The sequence below is a fragment of the Brienomyrus brachyistius genome, chromosome 3 (genome assembly GCF_023856365.1).
Source record: "Brienomyrus brachyistius isolate T26 chromosome 3, BBRACH_0.4, whole genome shotgun sequence".
NCBI lineage: Eukaryota > Metazoa > Chordata > Actinopteri > Osteoglossiformes > Mormyridae > Brienomyrus > Brienomyrus brachyistius.
In genome coordinates, this window is record NC_064535.1 from 35,611,509 (window position 1) to 35,625,055 (window position 13,547).

General features: G+C 43.9%; 1 protein-coding gene across 1 annotated transcript in view; it reads left to right on the plus strand.

Annotated features, from left to right (window-relative positions):
* The window catches only part of LOC125739307 (thyrotropin-releasing hormone-degrading ectoenzyme-like), a 64,675-nt gene extending 52,446 nt beyond the window's left edge, over positions 1-12,229 (plus strand). Inside the window, exons 11-19 of the mRNA XM_049009279.1 lie at positions 716-849; positions 933-988; positions 2,808-2,955; positions 3,956-4,053; positions 4,143-4,250; positions 7,218-7,385; positions 9,771-9,911; positions 10,413-10,494; positions 10,687-12,229. Of these exons, the coding sequence (XP_048865236.1) occupies positions 716-849; positions 933-988; positions 2,808-2,955; positions 3,956-4,053; positions 4,143-4,250; positions 7,218-7,385; positions 9,771-9,911; positions 10,413-10,494; positions 10,687-10,830 (1,079 nt within the window). The 3' untranslated portion in view covers positions 10,831-12,229. The remainder of the gene's footprint in view (positions 1-715; positions 850-932; positions 989-2,807; positions 2,956-3,955; positions 4,054-4,142; positions 4,251-7,217; positions 7,386-9,770; positions 9,912-10,412; positions 10,495-10,686) is intronic.
* The last annotated feature ends 1,318 nt before the right edge of the window (positions 12,230-13,547 follow it).

Here is a 13,547-nt window from a genome sequence, read left to right on the forward strand (position 1 = left end):
GGACATGCTCTCTAAGGGATTATTATATATTTTTTCCAGCCTTACACCTTTAATTTAAATGTGCTGCTGGGGTATATTTGAAACTGTGGACTTCCTAGTTGCAACTTTAATAGTCAATGAGCCATTTTTCCAAGTTACGGGTAAAGAGCGTATTCAAGAGCGAATCCATGAGCGTGTCCATGAGCGTGTCCATGAGCGTGTCCAAGAGCGTGTCCAAGAGCATGTCCATGAGCGTATCCATGAGCGTATCCAAGAGCATGTCCATGAGCGTATCCAAGAGCATGTCCATGAGCGTGTCCATGAGCGTGTCCAAGAGCGTGTCCATGAGCGTGTCCATGAGCGTGTCCATGAGCGTGTCCAAGAGCATGTCCATGAGCGTATCCAAGAGCATATCCATGAGCGTGTCCAAGAGCGTATACAAGAGCGTATCCATGAGCGTATCCATGTGTTGGATAGAAAATGATACAATGTGCATCCATGACTGAAACACGTGAGTGAAACTGTTTTCCAAAGCAAAGAAATACAAGGAATCGTAGTTATATGACAGCGATGGGTCTTTGTGAAAAACCTCAACTCTTGGTGGCGCTGAGCACTCACACTTATTGTAAGTGTGAATTACTAAAGTCGACAGGGTTATACCTGTTATTGCTGGTGAGGGAACATCTGCTGTGGTGCCAGGTGGCATCGTTCATCTGAACAGGTCTCTCCGTCCCAGAGCTGCACAGAATCAGCCTGTTGCGGGAGGGCACCTGGCTGCTGGGAAACATCAACCAGACCGGCTACTTCAGGGTCAACTACGACCTTCAGAACTGGAAGCTGCTGCTGGAGCAGCTGATGAGGAACCCTGAGGTAGGGTTAGCCTCAGACCCCCTGCCCTCGTCAAGCTCACTCCCGTGTGGGAGTTTCACGCCATTTCTTCCCTCTGCTACCAGATCATCTCTGTGGGGAACAGAGCCGGCCTCATCGACGACGTCTTTAATCTTGCCAGGTAGGCGGATGTTATCTGAATGTTCTCAATGCCTTTCTGGTGTCTAACATGACCATTCACTGATTAAAAGCTGAACTGGGTTCTTCTCATCATCGCTCTTCCTGTGCAGGTTCTGTTTTCTGTTTTGTGTGTTTTTTTCATGGAGAGCTTGTGAGAAATGAGGAGGATTTCCGTTTTATTTAATACCTATTTTGTAAAGTTTGAAATATTAGTTTCTATGCTAAAGGTTACGGATATCCTTAGCTGCCAAGTCTGATGGATTTCCTGTCAGGCGGATGTTTTCTGGAAGATTCAGGGAGTCTTGCTGCTATGAAATGGCCTTTTCATGGATTTTGTCATAACATAACATAGATTTCTCATTTGTGATTTGGTTGGCTGGTATGCATATAAACGTCGCCGCTCTCATTTCGTAGATCGGCTGTCTCTGTTTTGAACAGTCGTGAACACAAACTTGGCCATTACGTTTGATGCTGAGTCCTCTCGAAACACTTAGACTCATCGTCTCATGCTGTAGTATCTATACACATGACAGGGGTCATGTGACACCATATCTGTACACCAAAGCGTGGAGCTAATGAGTCAAAGTGGCGCACTCTCATCCCATTGAGCAAATGCATGGGAACAACTGTGATTGTGAGATGTGTTGTTCGGCTGCCAGCATTTGCAAAGCTAATGTGTGGTTAAAGAGGACAGCCGTTCATTACAGCAGCCGTAGACAGATTTAACTATAATTATACAGAAAAGGTCAGACTTGGAGCTGGTGTCAGTCTGGAAGAAATATCCTGTACTGGTCGAGCCGCAAAATCAGATGTTAGATTGTGTGGCACCTTCAAATGCCCCCCTTCCCAAAAGTGGGGGCCTTTGACACCACTTTAAGAAAATGAGTACAGCTGGATTGAGCTGATCGGCCCCTTCGAGGCGGAGGCCATATTTTATTTATGCTAATATGATGCGGGTTTGAAGATGCAAAGTGACGTCACACTCTGCCCTGACAAGCGGGGCGCGCCTGTGTGCACTGGGGAGCGTAAAAACACCATTAATAAATAAAAAGATCAAAGCAGCATCATTTAGTAACCGCTGAAGATGGAGAAATACAGTCCTGTATTTGCAGCTCTGCTCACAGCATAAACGTCCCGGAAGAAAAATCAGCACCACCACCCCCCCACCCATGGAATCAAAACTGTGTTTTCAGTCCAGATTTTGAATGAAAATATGGAATAAAACCAAATTTTTATCTAACAGCAGGCTCGGTTTTAAGAGAAAGTTTGGGAACAGGAGCCAAACTGGGAACACCTTACTCAGAGGAACGATCCTGCTCTTCCAGATGCTTCTGGCAGCCTTTAAATGTACCCTTTACTGGGAAACAGTTAGGGGTCCATTATGATGTAAATCTCTGCCCCAGAGACCACCAAAGGGTCAATGGCATTGCAGGCTAACTTGGGTCAGTTGTTGGAATACCATATATAACATATAATGAAACAGGTTTCTCTCTGGTATAATAGACCTTTAAAAGAAAAACAAACATATGCGCATTAATAGTATGTAGGGTATTAACAGTCTGACAGCTTGGAGTTGTTATGCAGCAGCTGCTTGGCAGTGCATCCGCTTCCTGTTAGGGGTGACTTTGGCCGCTACTTAGCTGCTAATTAAAGGTGCTTTGATATCTCTGTCTGTGCGATATGTGTCTAAGCAGTTCACGGATGCCTTAGTAGCAGCTGCAGCAAACCTCAGCGTCTGCTCAGCGTCTTTATTGTGTCCGGGGACCCGTGACAAAAGCCACTTTGATACCTGTCAACCCCCCGTCTCCTCCCCCACTCAGGGCTGGGTATCTCCCCCAGAACATCCCCATGGAGATCATCTGCTACCTGCCCCAGGAGAGGGAGTTCCTGCCCTGGCACGCGGCCAGCCGCTGCCTCTACCAGCTGGACAAGCTGCTGGACCGCACCGACGAGTACAGCGTCTTTAGTGTAGGTAGAGCGATGGGATTAGGGTCCGAAATGATGACTTTCTCCATGTTTACTAGGGCAGGTTTTCTTGGTCTGCTGTTCTAAAAGCTTCCAGCATCGGATGTCCCATAATGCCCTATTACGCCCCATCATGGATGTATATATGAGTATAAGACAGTATTTAGGGAGCATCGAAATTTGCAGAGAGATTTCTGCTAATTTAAGTGATTCCAAACTATTCCTAGATTTATGTCATTCTCTTGAGCAGCTTTCCTGATATTCGTGGTTTCTGCTCCCTTAACTGTCTTGCACCTGCTCCTGGTCACTTTTTGAAAGCTCAGCGTAGCTAAACACTTCTTGACAGCAGTTTGCTAGTGATATATTTGCCTCATTTGTACATCGCTTTGAACAAAACCGTCTGCTAAATTAATTAAGGTTAATATATGTATGCAGATACACTGGCGTGCCGGATAGGACTGCGTGTTGGATAGGACAGCGTGTTGGATAGGACTGTGTGTTGGATAGGACTGCGTGCCGGATAAGATTGCGTGCCAGATAGGACAGCGTGCCGGATAGGACTGCGTGTTGGATAGGACTGTGTGCCGGATAGGACTGCGTTTGCAGATTAAACAGACACCCAGAGGCCTTTTTCTACTTTTGCCTTTGCATCTGGGAAATGCTTGTAACTGAACCACCCCCATCCACATACCGGCTGTGCAGGGTTTCAGTTTGCTGACCAGGCTGGCTTGTAATTCCACTTACTGCTGCAGCGGAGTGATACTTGATGATTCATGATGAACTTCAGCACCCAGCAGGAATAAATACATTTTAGTACTTCATTTATACACTTATATTTAATTACATTTTTAAAAGAGTCTGAATTTGTGCAGGATACTTCGATTTCCATTTGCGAATTTAACCTTAACACCCGAGTGTCAGTGTTAGTGCATTAACACCTAAACAGTTTAGCAAATTCGCTTCATGGCCTTCAGTCTGTCTGTAATGTCTTGCTACCCAACAGGACTATGTGTTGAAGCAGGTGGCCTCCGTGTACCACCGGCTCGGCTGGCCCACCAGCTCCTCCAACAGCTCCATCATGCAAGCCGCCTACCAGACCCAGTAAGGCCTGTGACCTTTGACCCCTCACCCCATCTGAGCATGGGGACAGGGCCGCCGGTCATCACCACGTCCCTCCCCTGTGTCCCTAGGGAGTTGCAGAGGGAGGTCATCATGCTGGCTTGCAGTTTTGGGAACAAGCATTGTCACCGGCAGGCTGTGTCACTCATCTCCGACTGGATATCGAGCAACAAGAACAGGTATGGGAGGGCAAGGGGCTGGCCATCTGGGACCGTGCTATACCCCGTGACGGTAATTAGTCTAATCTAGCATTTTAGCGCTTATTTAGCTTCTTTATTTTCTTCGTTTGTAAACCAGCCTCTAGCGAGTATCATGAGAGCAGGAAGCAGAGGAACTGCGGTCCTCTGTGTAGCCGAGGCAGGTGTCGGGGCAAAACGGGGTCAGTTCTACCCCAATGTGACGTGTAACCTTCATATTGATATTAGCGCCGCATGAAATGGTAATACCAAGCGTAATCTGCAGAGGGAGCCGTGGCGGAAGTACAAATCAGCCCGCAGTCTGTAATGTAAAGGAAACACATTCTTCGCACTCAGAGAGTAATTGCACCAAATGCAAGACATTTGATCTCAGACACCCAGCGAATCAATTAACGCAGCTCAGAGGGTTCTGTGATTCTCAGGCAGAGAAGTCGTTTGATGTTTCTTGTTGTACATCGACGCCTAATGACTCAGCGTGATCACAGGGGCTGCTCTCCAATTTTCTGCGCCCCTTCCTTGATACAGTGTATCAGTTCGGCTCCCATGGTAAGTAAGAATAAGGAGCCCCCCCCCCAGTACTCCTTGGGTACCTGATCATCAGACTTCATGATTTTACCACCTGCAGTTTGTGATGAGCTTCGCTGGCCGGGGCGGGGGGGTGTGGATTTGGACTTAAACAGAACAAGGACGACGTCTTTATTTATTGGTCTATGAAATCCTATCTTCACTGTCGGCTATTTGCTGGATACGCTGATGTTCTTCAGAACATCAAGATCCATGAAATGGGGTAGAAATGACAGCCGAAGGCCATCAGACGTGAACTCACTGCACACGTGGGGAACAGGAGACTTTGGTCACCATTGTTAAAGATCACTTTCTGCCAGGTGAAATGTAGTCTGGAATATTATCATGGTTTACGTAAAATTTATTGTATATCTGCTACTTGCAGATACAGTAATATGATTTATGGAGTTCAGTTTATAACTGAATTTAGAAATTGTCGCATTTAATTTATAATAGATTCTACACAATATATGATTATAAAGAGCATATTTCATCGCTACCAGAAATACTTTGGTACATTTGTTGAATGAAATTGGTGTGAGGATGAGAAAAAGCAGCCTTGTCATCTTTTGCTTGGTCCTTAATCAGTACAGAGTGATCATCCATCATTTGCGTCAGGATCCACATTTTGGCAGACGCTCGTGTTACCTGGCACTGCGGTGCCTGTTTGGGAGCCACTCGCTACTCGAGCTGAATCCTGCAAGCCCGCGATGCTCTGTGTGGGTGGATTCTGTCCCATGGTACCTATTGGGTTTTGTAGGGCAGCTGGAATTTCGTGCCTCGTCCTGTAGATTAGGAACGTCCAGAAATACAGCAATTCAGTCCGTGTTCCTTCATCTTAATTAGATACAATGTGATATCAGTGGCATCATGACTCTGTGAATGTTGGTTGCCTTTTTATGAGTAAATGTCGTGCTGATGTCACAAAGATGAAAAATTTTTATTTTTATGTTTATTAACACCCACTTCTGTCTAGTGCAACATACAGCCAATCCTTGGAGTAAATGGGGGGTTTGGGTCCCGCTCAGGGGTCCAGTGGTGGAATCAGCCGGTTGATTCTGGGATTTGAGCTGGCAACCTTCTGATTGTTGTCTGGGGTCCACCGTGTGAACCCACTGAGCGACAGACCGCTGTCCATCTGTTGCAGCCTACTGGTCCTCTGGGAAACTTTTTCCCAGAGGAAGTTGTCCATGATTTCTTCCCCTGATCTCAGTGTCAGGCCATATCACCCATTTGTAAGTGTTGTAAATTGTCGCTTGAAGGAGCAGGCAGTATTGATGTACTGCCCAAGACATGATCATACCTGCGGTGGTCGCATTGCAGAAATCAACGATGCCCTTGACGGAACATTCCAATGATAGATAGATAGATAGATAGATAGATAGATAGATAGATAGATAGATAGATAGATAGATAGATAGATAGATAGATAGATAGATAGATAGATAGATAGATAGATAGATAGATAGAAAACTTTATTAATCCCTCGGGTAGATTCCTCTGGGAAATTCGGATTCCAAGAGCACAGCACCGACAGAAGTTACAAAAAATAAAAATAACAACGTGAGCAAATGTTATATATATACATATATATACATATATAGATACAAGAAAAATAAAATACAAAGGGATAAATAGAATAAATAGGAATGAGAATACAAGGGAATTGCACATTCCCAGTATTGAACCAAAAAAACCAAAAGTATTGCACATTTCCAGTATTGAACTAAAAACCAAAAGTATTGCACAAGAGTATTGCACAGTGAAGTGAAGAGGCACTACAGCTTAGTTGTCCCCCCCTCCTTTGTCCACCTGTTTCCCCTCCCTCTCCCCTCCAGAGAGGAGTTAAACAGCTTGATGGCGTATGGGACAAAGGAGTTTTTAAGTCTGTTGGTTCTTGTCTTTGGGAGAAGCAACCTGTCACTGAACAGACTCCTCTGGTTGTTTATGGCCGTGTGCAGAGGATGCCCAGCATTGTCCATAATGTCCAGCAATTTTTTTAGTGTCCTTTTCTCTGCCACTATCGCCATAGTGTCCAGCTTCATGCTTCATGATTAAATGGAAGACGGGGTGGGTGGGGGGGGTATGAATGTCCCTGTGATGTTTTGACTGCAGGAAAAGCAACCTAGAGAATCAATGGCTTAAAAGCATTTTAATTATTTCATTAGAGGTCTCTGTTGTTTGCTAAGTGGGAAGAAGCCAATCTCCGGGTAGTCTGGCCTCTAATGGCCTCTTCTGTCAGTTTTTCTCTGCTCAGGTCAAACTTGGGAAAGTAACAGTTGAATGTAAATGTTTTATTTCCTGTTTTGACCTTGCTCTCATTCTTTTAACATTGTTTGCACTGAATTCTTTGGAAAATAAAGTGTACAATGTTTGTTCCTATAGAATCCCACCCAACGTGAGGGACATTGTCTACTGCACCGGAGTGTCACTGATGGACGAGGACGTCTGGGAGTTCATCTGGATGAAATTCCACTCCACCACTGCCATCTCGGAGAAGAAGGTGCTTCTGGAGGCTCTCACCTGCAGTGACAACACCTTCCTGCTGAACCGGTGAGTCACAAAGCTGGACTTAACTGAATGTCGGCCCTTTGAGTCCAGGCTAAGGGATCTTGTGGCGTTTGCAGTAGGTGTTTCTGAACATTGACTTACAAAGCAGTCAATGAAGCAGCGATGCCACCAGCTATGAATTTGGCCTACATCTTGTCTGTGCTGGTTTTCATTATGTTCTAGAATTTTAAGTGTTTTTTTTAGTTTACCAATTTTACTACTGAGGCTGCTAATCTATGAGAAATAAAATAGATATGCTTTGAAACATGTAGTATACATCTAAGTATGTATTTACTGTATTGTGCTGTACTGATCCTTGAGCATCACAAAATAGTGTGTGTTTAAGAACTGTCGTCAGTTCTTAAAGATGTTCTTAACACTGGGCTGCATGTACAGTATATGCTCTGAGGCATTTTGTGTGCATCTAATTCATTTGTATAACTTGCCTTAAAATCATTAATTGAATTAGAATAAAAATAATTCTCTTTTCACAGTAATTCTTACATTTAAATTGTTCATTTTATTATTGAAAAACAGTTGCACCACTTGCAAAGCTCAGTCATCTGAATACTGTCTGTCCCTCCTTTTAAAGATGAAAATGCACTGAAGTGATTTTACTTCATTAATTAATTCAGCTCTCGGAAAAAAAGACTCGATTGATTGACACAGGAAAGAAGCACTTATTTAATCTCTTATATAATATTGGGGCTGCCGCTTAAGTAGAAAAATTACAGTCTGAGGTAGATACATATTTCAAGAATTAAAAGTGTGTACTTTTTCTATTCTCAGCTCAGCAGGATGATGAGTGAGCGTACAGATGTCCTGCATTAATTAATTACAATAATGACGAGTGGGGGGAAAATTTAACATTGAACTTTAGGTCAAGCTTTAGTGCAGACTGGCTGAATCCATCAGTAGTAGTTTGAGATTCTTATATGTCATCTGATCTCAGGTCAGCGGGATACTGATAGCCTCGGTGAAGGTCTCAGTTGAAGGCTTTGGAAGAACACTTCACTAGATAGGTGTCATGGGTGATCGCGGGCAGAGCGGCGATCGTGCAGGCAAGCAGGCAGGAACGGGCAGACAAGCCGTAATCAGGGCAAACAAGGGGTTTATTCTGGGAATATCCGGGGCAGGGAACACTGGACGGCAACAGACATCAAACGACATCAATGACGGACGAAGGACTCAGGTAAGACACGGACTGAAATACACAGGACTGAGCAAATTAACTAGATACAGCTGGGTACAATCGGGAGAAAACACGTGGGTAATCAGGGGGCGTGGCACACAGGAGGAGCGGACGAGCCGGGCATGACAATAGGATCATAAAAGCCATTTTCTCATCCTGGAGCTCTTGCAGCACGAAGGTCCCTGTTAGCCAGTCTGGGAGGTCCCAGGACGCCCCTCTTCTCGGTCACTCAGGAGACCTGGAGTTGCAGGTCCCTCAGCCATTGTACCATTGCCATTTGATCACCTTTGCAGTGCAGAAGTGCTGGGTGACCTCTGTTTGTAATACACAATGCAGGTGGAATAAACAGACATAGTGCATAATGAAGGGACTGTAATAATGAACCATCTAATCAGCTTGCAGACGGATATCGTGCAGCCCGCAGGCATGCAGGGCTGAGCTGACAGCATGTGTAGCAAGTGCAAGTAACAGAGGATCTTCGGGGGGGGGGGGGGGGTGGATCTTCAGGTGTGAGTCATGCTAAGACTTGTTTCACACAGTTTATGGCTTTGCCACCAACTTTAGCAATCTGCTCCCTCTCCAGGGTCCCTGAAATAAACTGTCTGTAGTACGTTTGTGTGTGTGTGTGTGTGTGTGTGTGTGTGTGTGTGTGTGTGTGTGTGTGTGTGGGTGCATGCCTGTGTGTGTGCGTGGGTGCATGCATGGTTGCGTGCGCGCGTACGTGTGTGTGTGTGTGGTTGTATTTGTGTGTGTGTTACATTGTCCCCTATGCTTTCTGCGATGAACTCCAAGATCACAATGATCCGGCAACTATTTAAGCAGTTAAGAAATTGAAGTTACTCATCCTTTTGTTCTATTCCACACCTAAGCCTTTCTGAAATAGTCTATAAAAATCACGAATGCCGCAATTCTTTCTTAAGTAAAAATCACCACAGGAGGAATTTTGGCACATTTTTCAACTTGTAATAAGGTCCTACCTCGCATTCTGCAACAGTGATTAAATAATGTCGGTACAAATATACATGATAAATGAGCATCTAAAAACTATAATTCAGTAACGTGTTTCCTCTTGAAACTGCATCAGAATTAATTTCCTTCTGAATATGAAATCAACAGCCATAATCTGTAAGTAATGAGCAATATCTCTATAATTTGACAAATTAGCTTTAATAAGGCTTTTCCACCACTCCTCTCAGGCTCCTGAATCTCTCGCTGAGCACGGATCTTGTTCCTGATCAAGATGTGATAGATATCATCATACACGTGGGCCGGAATCCCCACGGAAGGCCTTTAGCCTGGAGGTACTTCAGGGAGAAGTGGGACATTTTAAACGCCAGGTATGACTTCTCTCCGTTATACACACGAGTCATTAATCTTCCCACCGTTACCGACCGCTGGCAGCACAATCCCATGAATACTGAAAGGCAGATGTTCAAATAAATTAATCAGAAGAATTTAGCGCCTGGTTGGCTTTCATGCAATCTATCGGCATCGTTTAGATGCGTCTGAAATTGACTGAAATGATACCAAAATATTTTGCAATGAATGTAAAAAGAAATATCTATAAAGCAACAGGAAAGTTAATGATCAACAATGTTGATATTGACTGTTGTAATTCACAGAATAGACTAACCCTGCTTTTAAGAGCAATGGTACTAGTCCATTTAGTGCTTTATAAGTACGTAAAAGAATCCGAAAATCTGTCCTCAGATTCACAGGTAGCCAGCAGAGGTTATTCAGATTGGTGTGATATCATCTGTTTTCTTGATTCTTGTTAATATTCTGGCAGCCGCGTTCTGAATTACTTGCCATTTATAAGTATGTTTTTCTTTAAACAGATATGGTGAAGCGTTATTTATGAACTCGAAATTAATCAGCGGCGTTACAGAGTTTCTAAACACAGAGTCGGAACTTTCTGAGGTGAGTGTATTTCAGCAAGATCACCAACCTCAGCGGCCTTAGGAGTGACTGTGAGCGTCAGTCGCGGACAGATGAGTGGACTGATACGACTGATACGTGGATCTACGTGGTGGATATGCTCCGCGATATCAGTGCATGATACTCATGTGTCCTCTCCCGTTCCCCCCCCCCCCCTTCAACCCCCATCTCTAGCTGAAGGAATTCATCCAGGACAACGAGGGAGAGGCCAGCTCAGCCTTGGCCCGTGCCGTGGAGATCGTGGAGGCCAACGTGAGGTGGCACTGCCACTACCGGCAGCAGTTCTTCCAGTGGCTGAGGAAACGGCCCAGCAGTTAATGCGCGGAAATGACCTGCCCATGCAGGAAAAGCGCGCAATGACCTGCCCATGCCACCATATCACTAAAACAAAGAGTAACCTCCTCGGGAATTGGACCTGGATTCATGTCATTTGCTAGTGATTAACTGGTCATTTTGATATTTAAATTTTATTTTTCAAACTTTCCGCATTGTGAACAGAAGCCTGTGTATTGGAAGAAGGCATTTTTATTCATCCAAAACAGACCTCCCTGGCCCAATGAGGACTACGGTTGTGAATTGCTGCATGGTGAACATTTGTCAGACAACTTACCCCTCCTATCTTTTGCATGGCCATTCATCCTTTTGCCCGGTCCAGCATCCTGTCTTCTGACCTTAACCCAGTCTTGTAAACTTGGAATTTTTCCCGTGTACCACACAAACAAACAAAAAAAAAAAGAGTAGAAGTTGAAGAATTATTGGCAAAAGAATTAAAACGGACACTCATGCAGCTGTTACAGGCAAAGACGTCAGTGACAATCAGTGTTTCAGGACAGAGGAGAAAAAAATCACAACCGTTGAGGAAAAATGTGCTTAAATGAGCTTGACTTCCACCAAATGACAAGTTGGACAGCTGCTGAGTGAGAGGACGGATGCAGTGACGGAGAGGGGGTCGAACATGTGGCACAGTCCTACGGAAACGTTCCTTCTGGGGCAAAAAGAGGTGAAAGGTTGTGTGAAGGAGAGGTCTGTCCATTCCATGTGAAGCAAAGAGGTGCTCAAGGTTCAAGCTGCTCTCGTCTCTGGGGGGTGCTGTGTGGCTCAGCATGCTAGAACACTGTGTTCGCAACTGGAAGGTCAGCAGAGTGATGTCATCGTTGGGACGCTCAGCAAAGCCCTGAGGGCCCCCAACTGCTCCTGTGACTGACTGACTCTACACCCCCCTCACCAAAAAAAATGTTGGTTTACTAAATAAATAAAGTATAAATATCTATCATTGTGGGGATATCGGTATGTGTGTGTGGGACACGTGAGGGATTGTTTGATTGGGTCAACCAAGTGTTACCATGACGACAGGGTGAGGGGTCAAAGGTCAGCAAGTGACCTTGTCAATCCTACACTCACTTTGGGGGGCGATGAGCCAAACAGCCCCTTCCCGTGATCCATGATGTCCATGCTACAGTTTTTTATACCTTGAAACTCAACCCCATTGCCAAACTGTATGTTAAAATGTGCAACTAATAATAATTTATGTATTTATTTTTAAATGCGACTGTGTTTTCTGCATATAATGCAGACTGCCTGTGAGGTTTAAATTCTGAAGTGTACAGAGCCACTGTCTGGTTCCTGGACATGTGTGACTACTCTGGGTTTCTGTCATTGTTTTACCGCTTTGTTACAATGGCAATTAAATTTCTCCATCAAAGGAGAGCAAACATAAGCATCTGTATTGTAAGTAATTTGTCATTCATTGACTAATTCCCCATTTAAAGGGCAGAGGAGAAAACTGAAGGCGGAACCTGCTATTCATTATCCACATAGCATGATAATGGTGTTTTTATGACAGTGTAATCAACAGAGTGGACAGAAACAGGGAATAAATGGTCCTGTGTTGAACATAGATCAGGTGTTGAATTTGTGTGGTTAGGTGGAACATAGATCAGGTGTTTAATTTATGTTTCTAAGTGGAACATAGATCTGATGATGAATTTGTGTGGTTAGGTGGAACATAGATCAGGTGTTTAATTTATGTTTCTAAGTGGAACATAGATCTGATGATGAATTTGGTTAGATGTAACAGATCAGGTGTTTAATTTATGTTTCTAAGTGGAACATAGATCTGATGATGAATTTGTCTGGTTAGATAGAACATAGATCAGGTGTTTATGTTTCTAAGTGGAACATAGATCTGATGATGAATTTGTGTGGTTAGATAGAATGTAGATCAGGTATTTAATTTATGTTTCTAAGTGGAACATAGATCTGATGATGAATTTGTGGGGTTAGATAGGACATAGATCAGGTGTTTAATTTATGTTTCTAAGTGGAACATAGATCTGATGATGAATTTGTGTGGTTAGGTGGAACAGTTACTTGGATTAGTTTCTTGGGAATGCATTTCTTTACAAAAATTCACAGGGACACTGTTCAAAACACCCGAAACACAGTTTTCAAAGAGAAGTGAAACAAGAGATGTCATATGGTGCCTGGATGAGATTTTTCAGATAGTTAGTGCTCTGTGTGAGAGGAAGGACGTCTTCGTTTCAGGGCATCCAAAGACACTTGTGTCCCCAGGTGTGGATACTTGAAAAGTGGTCCTGATGTCCTAATAACGATCCTCTTTGCTGCCTTTTACACTTTAAATCTGTTTTAAAAACCTACATTTTTTGGATTGACTATCCTCATCACCGGACTGAAGTAGCATTTCTGAAAGACTTCTGAAAATAGCTCTACATAAGAGCATCTTCGCCACTTCGCTCCCTGCCCAGTGATAATACGGAGGTGTAAATGCAGACAGAAGGAGGGAGTCGTCAGAATTCATTTCTGTGATGTTTCTAGAATGACACTGGGGTTTCTCCTATGCATCTACTTTCCTACTCCTGTTTTTCAGGTGGTGGTTTAGTAAAGTGTATTTTTATGTTTCTGCTTAAATTTCCTTCTTCATATTTAGCATGAACATAAACAGCCTTATTGTTGTAATTTGAAACATTTGGAAAATGAAAAAAGGGAAAATGCTCTAAGGATTCATTTTATTGACA